Source organism: Ziziphus jujuba, chromosome 10, assembly GCF_031755915.1.
Source record: "Ziziphus jujuba cultivar Dongzao chromosome 10, ASM3175591v1".
NCBI lineage: Eukaryota > Viridiplantae > Streptophyta > Magnoliopsida > Rosales > Rhamnaceae > Ziziphus > Ziziphus jujuba.
In genome coordinates this window covers 21,818,811-21,830,663 of record NC_083388.1, presented here as the reverse complement: position 1 = coordinate 21,830,663, position 11,853 = coordinate 21,818,811, and the positions used below count along the sequence as shown (strand labels likewise).

The following is an 11,853-nucleotide window of genomic DNA, read 5'->3' as shown; positions in this document are numbered from 1 at the left end:
ACATCTTAATCTACTTGATCCACTATGTCTGTCAAGAGTAGCTATTCTACTAGGTGTTAATATGCAACATTTAAAATGCATTTGTACTCATTTACAAAAAATGCATTTGTATTTTATCTTTACTCATTTACTGAAAATGCATTTGTATTTGTATTTAAAATGCTATTTTACTCATTTGCATTTAAAATGCTATTCCACTAGGCATTAATAACATAATTGTTTGGCTTATTTTCTGTACTCATTTACTGAAAATGCATTTGTATTTTTTCATTACTTTTGCTTCAGGATTATAGTTAAACCTTCCAGCAAAGATTCTAGGATTGCAATTATTTTTAGTCATACGACCTCACGAAGTACCATAAGCTTGTGAAAAGTAGATACTTAGTATGTTTTGAATTGGTAAACCCTTTGTGCTCAATGTCATAAATTTTAGTTTTACTGTTCTATGATGGAACATGGAGTGTATGTTCTGAAGGTACTTGAAGATACTAGCATCAAAGAACGAAGATTATACATATCAAAAGGAATTGTACGTTGGCAGAACTTGAAGATGTTGTCTACAACGCTCTCAACTTAGATTCTACACAACATCAATTAATCTTCAAGTTCATATACCATGTGTGTTTGTCATGTGAGCCGTACGTTATGGAAAATGATGAAGACCTACAAAGTTTTATAAAAGAGTATAGTTCACACAGACCTCAAGATAGATCTCCATTTATTGTTGATGTGTTATCCAGGGTTCCACAGAGTATTAATACTGCTGGATGTGTTGTGAATAGGATACCTACAAGTTCAGGATTTATGACTATTGCCCCACTATTTGCAGTTCTCGAGACAGCTACTTCTACCTCTGATGCTAAAATGCAATCCCCAGCGACCGAACTTCATGTGCCGGAAACTCAACCTGGATTCTCTGAAAATCAAATTTGTGAAAACAATGTGCAATTTGTGGAACATGATCATGATAATGAGTGCTTCGACATTAATGATATGAATGAATATCGTGGACATGATTATGATCAAGATGAACAATTTGAGGTTGAGGTCAACACTGATCGTAGTGAAGATGGGTTACGTGACATTTGTTGGACCCAACATTCAGGACTTTCAGCTGGTGATAGTCGGCATGGTGAGTCTCCTTATGGTAATAGTCCAATTGATAATGTGAATGATGATGTGCTTGCCTCTCCTTGTACTGAAAACCATTTGGACATTCGACAGGATTCTACCGCAACCATTGCTGAACTTAGGGTTAATCGTCGCTTCTCATCTGTCAATGCCCATGAAATCATTTGAATCAACCAACTCTTTGCGAGTAAGAATGCGCTACAGAAGAAGATTAGTCTTTACGCACTAAGGAGAAATTTTGAATTCAAGGTCAAGAAGTTAGATAGAGTCCGAATGAGGTTGTAGGTGCAAATGACAATTGCATGTGGCAAATGCGTGCTACCAAACTACATGGTGATAATACAGAGGCCTTAATGATTAGGGCCTTCAAGGATGAGCATATTTGCTCTTTAAATATCATGAAAAGGGATCATCGTCAAGCAACAATTTCAGTTGTCGGAGACATCATCCAGCCAACGTTTGATGGGATTTCAAGGCAATACAAATCTCGAGATATCGTGCATGACATTCGCTCTAATTACGGAGTAAACATAAGGTACGACAAAGCATGGACCGCTAAGGAAGTTGCACTATCAGGTTTGTGGGGCACGCCAGAAGATTCATATGTAAAACTTCCTTTATGGAGTCACGTTTTGAAGAGCAAAAATCCGGGCACGTTTACTCAAATTGAAACTGAAAATCAAAACAGATTTTTATATTTTTTCATGGCACTTGGAGCTAGCATTAGAGGGTTTCAGCATATGCGGAGAGTCGTAGCTGTCGATGGAACTACACTGAAGAATAGATATAGAGGTTTTTTATATATTGCATCATGTTTGGATGGGAACAATCAAATTTATCCACTTGCTTATGGAATAGTCCCTGGGGAGATGGATGCGGTTTACACGTGGTTTTTTGAGAGCTTTAAAGAAACGTTTAGGGATTATTCGAATATAGCTTTTATATCGGATAGACACAAGAGCATTGCAAAAGCAATATGTACAGTTTTCCCTAATAATCACCATGGCCACTGCACATATCATCTTGGTACAAATTTATGTGCTAAGAAGTTTAAAGGTAATGTCAATGCGATTATATCAACTTTTAATGATGCAGCTAGAGCATATATTGTTGAGGATTTTGATAAGGCCATGTAGCTTTTAGAAGGGGTTAGTATTGAAATTGTACAATATCTCAAGGATGCAAGTCCTTCAAAATGGGCTAGATCACATTTTCCGGGCAATAGATAAAAAATAATGACAACTAACATCGCAGAGAGCATGAACTTTGTGCTTATTGATGCTAGGGATAAACCTGTTTTGCCATTACTAGTTCACATTCATGATGTCTTGCAAAGGTGGTGGTATGAACGTCGAACTAACGCAGCTGCAATTGAAACTCCTGTTACTAATTGGTTGAAAACAATCATGCAAGAGCACTCAAATAATGGCAGAGGCTTACGTGTTATGCCAATGAACTTATATGAGTTTCAAGTTGTTGGCCATGGCATGTTCATTGGAGTTGTTAACTTAGAAAATAAGACGTGCTCATGCAAGGAATTTGACATTGATGGATTTCCTTGTGTCCATGCAATTGCAGCATGTAAGCATCGACATATTTCTCATATTTCCTTTGCTCGGCGCATTACTCAGTTGACTCACTCCATGATGCATATTCAGAAACCATATATCCACTTGGAGATAAATGTTAGTGGCATGCTCTAGATGATGTCATAAACCAGGTTGTACTTCCACCTCAAATTGGCAAATAGTCAAAAAGACCGACAAAGAAGAGGATTCAATCTCAAGGAGAGGAGCGTCATCAATATAGATGCGGGAGCTACAAACAGATTGGTCACAACAGCCGATCATGCTCCGCCGCCGTACCTCTTGATAGCACTACCAACCAACAGCATCATTGAACCGAAGGCCCATCAATCGCGCGATGCTATATTCAGACAATGGGGCCATGTTATGCGGTATGCGTGTGTATGCAATGTAGTCAGGAATACAATAAGTTGCCTAACCGCTTAACATGTGTTTTGGCATAATAGACGTTGGTTTTATGTGTTCTTTTGTTGTCAAATTCATCGTTGTCAAATTCATCTGTCGTATTGTTTTGATAACATATCATTCTATGTTCAGTTTTTGGTTTAGTTGTTTGTATGTTTCTTACTGTTGCATGGATGATATTACTGCCCAATGATAATGATCGATGCATCGTCGGTAATTGACATTTGTACACCGTCGTAAAAGAGTCATCGCAATTCCATCCAATAACTTCAATCATGTGTGTTCCAACCAATAACATGCTAAATGTAGCATTATTAATGATAAATTTTGACAAAGTAAGAGATCAAACGGCATTAAAAATTGAAAACGTTCAATTTGTTTTTGCTTTAAACATTACCGTAGGTTTCATCGGTAATTACCGAAACCCTAGTGGTACTCACATTTTACCAATGTTATCGCCCCACCAGTCCCCTAACGTGTGTTAAATGCAAGAACATGGAAAATATGGATGGTTACATAATCATAAGGAGAGAAAACCCAAAAATCTCCGAAAAAGTTCTTAAATTGGAAAAAAAATACGATGACTGTAGACCTTCGCTAATTACAGATGAAACCTTCGGTAACCAATATATACTCTCTAGAAAAATTACCGTAGGTTTCATCGGTAATTACCAAAACCCCTATGGTAATCACATTTTACCAATGTTTTGGGCCCCACAAGTCCCCTTATATGTGTTAAATGCAAAAGCATGCAAAATATGGATTATCAAATGATCCTAATCAGAGAAAATCCCAAAATTGCTTAAAAAGTTCTCAAATTGGCCAAAAAAATACGATGATTGTAGACCTTCGGTAATTACCGATGAAACCTTCGATAACCAACATATACCCTCTGGAAAAATTACCCTAGGTTTCATCGGTAATTACCGTAACCCCTTTGGTAATCACATTTTACCAATGTTTTGGGCCCCACAAGTCCCATAATGTGTGTTAAATGCAAACACATGCAAAATATGGATTCTCAAATTATCCTAATGAGAGAAAATCCCAAAATTGCTTAAAAAGTTCTCAAATTGGCCAAACAAATACGATGACTGTAGACCTTCGGTAATTACCCATGAAACCTTCGGTAACCAACATATACTCTCTGAAAAAATTACCATAGGTTTCATCGGTAATTATCGAAATCCCAATAGTAATCACATTTTATGAATTTTTTGGACCCCACAAGTCTCCTTACCTGTGTTAAATGCAAACACATGCAAAATATGGATTCTCAAATTATCCTAAGGAGGGAAAACCCCAAAATCTCTGAAAACGTTCTCAAATTGGCCAAAAAAATACAATGACTGTAGACCTTCGGTAATTACCGATGAAACCTACGGTAATTTTTTCAGAGGGTATATGTGTGGCTACCGAAGGTTTCATCGGTAATTACCGAAGGTCTACAGTCATCGTATTGTTTTTGGCCAATTTGAGAACGTTTTCAAAGATTTTGGTGTTTTCCCTCCTTAGGATAATTTTAGAATCCATATTTTGCATGTTTTTCCATTTAACACGCGTAAGGAGACTTGTGGGGGCCAAGAAATTAGTAAAATGTGATTACCATAGGGGTTTCAGTAATTACCGATGAAACCTACGGTAATTTTTCTAGAGAGTATATGTTGGTTACCGAAGGTTTCATCGATAATTACCGAAGGTCTACAGTCATCGTATTTTTTTGGCCAATTTGAGAACTTTTTAAGCAATTTTGGGATTTTCTCTCATTAGGATAATTTGATAATCCATATTTTGCATGTTTTTGCATGAAAATAGACGTAAGGGGACTTGTGGGGCCCAAAAAATTGGTAAAATGTGATTACCATAGGGGTTTCGGTAATTACCGATGAAACCTACGGTAATTTTTCCAGAGGGTATATGTTGGTTACCGAAGGTTTCATTGGTAATTACCGAAGGTCTACAGTCATCATTTTTTTTGGCTAATTTGAGAACTTTTTAAATAATTTTGGGGTTTTCTCTCATTAGGATCATTTGATAATCCATATTTTGCATGTTTTTGCATTTAACACACGTAAAAGGACTTGTGGGGGGTAAAATATGATTACCATAGGGGTTTCGATAATTACCGATGAAACCTACGGTAATTTTTCCAGAGAGTATATGTTGGTTACCGAAGGTTTCATCGGTAATTACGGAAGATCTACAGTTATCGTATTTTTTTGGCCAATTTGAGAACTTTTTAAGCAATTTTGGGATTTTCTCTCATTAGGATAATTTGAGAATCCATATGTTGCATGTGTTTGCATTTAACACACATTATGGGACTTGTGGAGGCCATAACATTGGTAAAATATGATTACCACTGAGGTTTCGGTGATTACCGATTAAACCTACGGCAATTAAATATTTTTTCCAATTGGAGAACGTTTTCGGAACATTTGGGGTTTTGCTGTTTGGCGGCATTGATGAATGTATAATTTGCATGTTGTTGCCGGAAACACTCATTGGCTTAGTATTTGGAAAAAAAAATATTAATTGATATTACCGAAAGCGTATCGGTAATTACCGATGGTGAATCGGGAATTATCAATGCACCATCGGTAATCATCTTTGTTTTAATTTTTATCACAATTGAGGTTCTTCTTTTCTCTTTTTTTTTTTTTTCAACAGTTATCATTACTAAAGATAGGTTCAGCATATTAAGATAACATTAGTATAGAGTGTCATAACATTAAACATACGATCTACATTGAAAGTTTATTAAAGTACAAATCAATAGCATATTTTTTTCTAAAAAACATAATGTCTTGCGGGCCAAATGAAAGATTCTCCTCACTACTCTTGTATTCAATAAATTTCAAAGCGTAGACGCCACAATCACCCCTGCAGAATAGCATTAATGATTAGCATTAATGAAAACCAACCACGTGTATTTCCACACGTAACCACAATAAAACAGCAGCAATAGAAGTTGTTTTAAATGACAACACATTCATACCCATTATCTTGGCGGGGTGCATCTTTGATCATGGTCATCGTGAATGGTTCTAAAGTGGGAGGCACGTCCGGATTCTTCTCGTAATATCCCCCATCCTTCAATAGGTAAGGCAGCATATACGTAAGGCATTCCGCATTGTTCAACTCTTTATTCTGGACATATTTATTTCCCATATTTGGATCGTATAAATCAATATGTCGAGCCTTCAAGTCCACACATGCTGCCAACCAATGCGCGCCTCCATTGTTGATAGGGATGTACACCTACAAATTAGAACATAACCTCATTATCCACAAAATGGGAAACTTAGTGAGAATTTTTTTAAATATATGTAGGGACTTACATAATCACATCTCCGCCACGGCACGCTAGGTTTGGGTGACTTCCCACGCACATAGCTACGAAGGGTCACATCACATAAACATGTGCTACGAGATGCCCTCCATATGGGATAACGCCCTTTAATGGATGACTGCCAAATAATGAAATATATACAATATAAAATATCATCAATATAACATTAAGCAACGCAGTAACATCCCATCATCGTACCCAAAATAACACGTCTAATATGGCACAGGTGTGGGTGAACATCTTCTCATTCTCAAACAGCCTTTTCGTATGAAATACAAAATAGTGTCAATATGCTACAAAACCACATTAAAGGAAATAGATAACATTAAGCAACGCAGTAACATAATATGGCACAGGTGTTGGTGAACATCTTCTCATTCTCAAACCACCTTTTTAGTATAAAATACAAAATAGTGTCAATATGCTGCAAAACCACATTAAAGGAAATAAGTAACAAGTGTGAGGTGATAAATAAAACATCATTCCAAACGTAGGAACACAATGATTTTACATGAACATAAAGCATATAACTTACATCGGAAGTAGCTCAGCAAAAAATTTCTTCCGCACCGTCATATAAGATGTACACAAGATTGCTTTGTTCGGTGCCACCCTATACCACTCATCGAATGCCCTCTCCTTTAATGCATCAATATGTCGATTAAGATTAAATTTGACCTTCTTTTTACATGGGTTGGTGTAAGGAGAGATGACGTGATGTGGCTGGTGGTAAACTCTACTGAATCGGCTTGTATCACCAACGTTATGCGTCCAATCTTCCACCTCAATCTCAACTGATTGGTCATGATGTGGACTGTCAGCTGAAGCACCGATATCCCACCCCAAATGCAAAGGCCGATATGGCACCAAAGCCCAGGAATCCTCCACATAGGATCCTTCAGGTACGATAGGCTCAAACGGTGTAGTACAATCATCATCCTCCTTCCTACCATTGGAACCGTCTATGGGTGCATCAAATTCTTCGGCTTGCTCTCCAAATGACGGTGCCACAGGGGATGATGGTCACACCGAAGATGATGGTGAATGGCTGTGCATATGATGTTCGGCCTGCAAAACACAATGGTTATTTTGCAGTTCCCAAACTCTAACAACAAATAATTGCTGAATTATAATATATAATTTAATAATGCTGAAACACTAAAGTATACTAAGTTGTCTAAATGATACCTGATGCTTTTGTTGGTCAATAACAGAACAAAGCATCTTCCTTAACGATGCCATCTCTTTATTTAATTCATCAAATTTTGCCTCTCAGCAAGCAAGCTAATCAATATCAATATCCAAAACATAAGTCAACATATATTAGTACAACATATGAAATACAAATTTGCGTGCAAGTAACAATTGCATACCCTGAAATTAGCATCTGGAGGGCCACTAGAATGTTCCTCAACTTTGGACGCATCTTTAGCGCCAACAGTGGCTATTGGTGCTACAAGTGGTGGTGTCGTATAGCAAACTTCATGTATGTTCACTGCTATTGTTCGCCAGTAATCCATAGTCTTCTCCTCATCAGTAGTATCTAACCTCCAGTGCACAACATACTACATGAAATGAAGAAAGGAAAAAAAAGTAAATTTGGAAACTGACTTTGGTAATGTAACTTGAATGTAGTCTAAAAAAAATTTGCCTTACATTGCTATTTGAGGTGAACCAATTATGGACAGCAAAATGGTTCGTTTGACTTGTAGCATGCCATCCAAGGATCCTCAGACAACGAGTTTCCCGCCGCTCGCCAAATTGGTTACCAAAATCAGGGATTGCTTCAAACCCCCACAACTACAAAATATAAATTATAGGTTATTAAATATAATTTTTAAGTATACGGTACATGTATTAAATATATTACTGTACCTGAAACGCAAATGGAAAACCTTTTAGGTCATAATACTGTGATTTATTCTTTACTGCACGTCCTCTATGCTGGAATGCATTGTGGAATGAGTTGATCGTCTCCTTATAGCTCAGAATACCCCAAGGGTAGGAATTAAATACCTCGATATCAGTAACCAAATCAATGAATTTTCTATTTATTTGAACCCTCGGATCCGTTCCGAGTACACCATGAACTAAGAAATATAGTAACGCAATTCTTACAGCATCCCAATCATCCACAAAAAGTGTACCCTTGAATATTTGTTCCAGTTCAGGCAGTTTCAAGTCAGTCCTGTCATCTAGCAACCTCATGAGCAGCTCCTTTCCTTTGGAAATTTGCATATCATACATGGAAAGGTACCTACAAAACTTTAAACCACTAATGAGTGCGAATTCCCACTTCGTAAACCGCACTCCAGATCCGCCGAAGTTAAACTCTAGTACTTCTGGATTGTTGGACACAACTCGTCTGCAAAGCAGGTGATGCACTACCTGACCAGAGAACCAGAGGTTCTTCATGTCAAGTAAGTGTCCAAAACATGTTTGTCTATACTTTTCCAGCTGCTCATTTATGAGAACACTTGTAATTACTTTGTTCGCTTCTATTGGATTCCCGAATGAATGTGCCCTAACTTTAAATATATCGGCATCCTGAAAGATCCATTCCTTTGGAGCATCGATGGGCTGCAAAATGAATTACATAAATGGAACTAATGTCAACGATTTAATCATACCCTATTTTTCCACCCTAACTTGATAATAATAATTTCCAACTAAATCTTAAGACATATGGGTTCACATTTTTGCACAAGTGGTAATTACCGATGTAGTCATCAGTAATCAACCTACAGTGAACTAAAAAAAATCCCGATGGCCTATCGGCAATTACCAATGGCCATCGGGTGAAGATTTTCTTGAGTTTTCACATTCATGAATAAGTAATGACAGATGTCTTATCATTTACCGAACAAAACAACATAAATGAATATAAAACTTACCATATCAGATGGGGGAGAGGAAAGTGGAACGTGCCCTTGAAGTTTGGAGCTTTCCGTCTCAGCTTTGGATTTCTGCCTAGTAGTTCGTCGACGCTTAAAGTCGGGTGCTGCTGTGCTTCCACCTTCTTACCTCCCTTCTTCGGTTGACGTCGCAAGTTCCTCTTTGGTGCCATTATAAAGTACAACCTACGAATGTACATTGACAACATTAATAAACTTTTATCTACCTTTAACCACATTGTCAACTATGTATACATATATAAATATCCGCAATCCTCAATTTCATACGCTCTCTTCCTAAGGATATTGTGTATGCCATCTACAAAATATTTACTGAACATTTACTATATAGCAGTGTGTTTACTTCTAAATCATTCTATCTTCTTCTTCTTCTTTAATTTTTTTTTTCTTTTTTGGGGATAAAGTGTTTGCGTGTTTGCTTCTAGCTAACCATGTACCTAAAATTTTATGCACCGATCTTCTCTCTCTCTATATATATATATATATATATATATATATCTATACCTTTAGAAAGTACCAACTCTGGAATTCTTAACTTCAATTCTAATTAATCATAAAGTATTTTTCTCTTATCTCCAAGTACTGATTTTTAGTAATAAATTACCCTAGCAAAAAGGAAGAAGAAAAAACTTAAAAGAAAAAAGAAGGTCTGAAAAGCAACTAAGATTTCTAATGCAGCTATAGTCTAAAGTGGGGTTTTAATAAAGCAACCCACAATTGTGGCCAATTATGATGCTACATACAAAAGCAGATAAAGTGAAATATTGAAATGACTGGAGAGGAAGTAGTCAATTCACCCAAAATAGAAAAACAAGAAAGTGAAGTATAGAGGTGGAAGACTACATAGAAGCTATGCAACAGATAGATTGTTATAAGCCAATCAAAAGCAGCCCTTAGACTGTATATATACATATCATATTCATGTTATATTTAATTATTTCTTACCATACAATATATGTCTAAAAAATGTGCACAGAAAGTTGCAGACTATAATATGAACATATAGGTTAAGCTGGACTACAACATGTCCACCACTTCTATATGAGTATGTCAACTAATGTAGCTACATCTCTTCCCCATACTGCTTGTGTTTAACCTGATTTGGTTATAAAAGCTCAGACCTACCGACACCTATATATGCTATACAAATCATTCACTTTATATTTATTTTATCTGTATAATTAGTTTAGGGTCAAGGATTTATCTGTATACAAATCCAAAAAGAAATATAATTAGTTTCCTAAGGGTCAAGTACGTGTTTAAAAAAATTCTTCTTTTCAACCCACAAAAGTAGTTTTCTAGACAGAGTTTGAGTATCATGCACTAGTGAGATAACACCTTTAGCTTTAGGATTTAAACTTCGATCAAAGTAAAAATCCTTATATCCCTAAGTTGTAACAAATATATATATATATATAGATATATTATGTTTTTTTATTTCAAATTAACATTATTCTTCATCAAATTCATTGATTTCCCTGCCTTCATCCTTTATTTATTTTCCATGCTCAGGGATGTCGATGGAACCCAAAAAAATTTTTTTTAAATTTAAAAAAAAATTAAAAACGACATGTCGTCTGGGTGTCGTTCATCCCAAACGACGTGTCGTTCGATCCATCTTCAACCTTTTTCCGGGTTGACCCGAACCCGCCTAAACAGGTCCCGATCCAATTCTTGACTCGGTTGTTTCTCCCACCTTCGACCACCGTTCAAGGCCAAACCGGTCCCTTTTTCTTTTTCCTTTCTTCATTTCCTACTAATACCCAATATCAATCTATCCTAAAACCTAGGTTATAATCACTTCCATACAAAAACCTAAATCTTCAAAAATTCCACATTTTTAACCGGTTCTAAACACAAATCACAAGTTTCAATGTCTCACATTGTACTAAATTTGTAAGTATTTAATGGTAAGGCAACAAATAAACAAAAAAAAAAAAAAAAACCCACACGGGTCCACTACAAGGCAACAAATAAACACAAAAACAAATCCACACCGGTCACGGCAAGATTAAAAATCCACACAAAAACAAACCCACACCGGTCCACGGCAACAAATAAACAAAAATATTAAAACAATTACCTCGGAGAGTGCTGAGATGAGATGAAGTTTTGTTTTTTTGTTTTTTCTTTGTATTTTTTTTGGGTGCTGAGATGAAGCTTTCTTTGGCTTTTCCATGGCAAGTTTGGTTTTTTGTATTTTTGTGTATTCGTATAAAAACAAGTTTGTTTTCTTTTTCTAAAAAGTAGATTTTTGTTCTTTGTTTAAAATATAAAAAGATATCTAAGTCATTTTTTATTGTTTTAAGGTTAAAATAGATATTGAAGGGTAGAAAAAAAAAAAAGATAGCAAATGAAGGGGTAAAAATCATGAAGCTCATCCCTATGAGGACATTGGGCCAAATTCCCCTTCTATTGTATACATAAAATGTCTCCCACGAGCGGCCCAAGCCCTAAAGTTTCA

General features: G+C 36.3%; 1 protein-coding gene across 1 annotated transcript; it reads right to left on the bottom strand.

Moving 5' to 3' along the window:
- Nucleotides 1–5,830: 5,830 nt before the first annotated feature.
- LOC132799566 (putative ubiquitin-like-specific protease 1B) lies at nt 5,831–6,577 on the bottom strand. Its single transcript, XM_060811749.1, has 3 exons — nt 6,464–6,577; nt 6,121–6,383; nt 5,831–6,005 (listed from the first exon to the last, which is right to left on the bottom strand). Exons 2-3 carry the CDS (start codon nt 6,291–6,293, stop codon nt 5,867–5,869), a joined length of 312 nt encoding a protein of 103 aa, XP_060667732.1. The 5' UTR covers nt 6,294–6,383; nt 6,464–6,577; the 3' UTR covers nt 5,831–5,866.
- Nucleotides 6,578–11,853: the final 5,276 nt, after the last annotated feature.

What these genes read in the sequence shown, in the direction of transcription:
- LOC132799566 (XM_060811749.1), bottom strand. Translation starts at nt 6,293, where the DNA reads ATGGGAAATAAATATGTCCAGAATAAAGAGTTGAACAATGCGGAATGC. An exon ending in GCACCCCGCCAAGATAATGG is followed by an intron (nt 6,006 to 6,120) that starts GTATGAATGTGT and finishes GCTATTCTGCAG; the next exon opens with GGGTGATTGTGGCGTCTACG.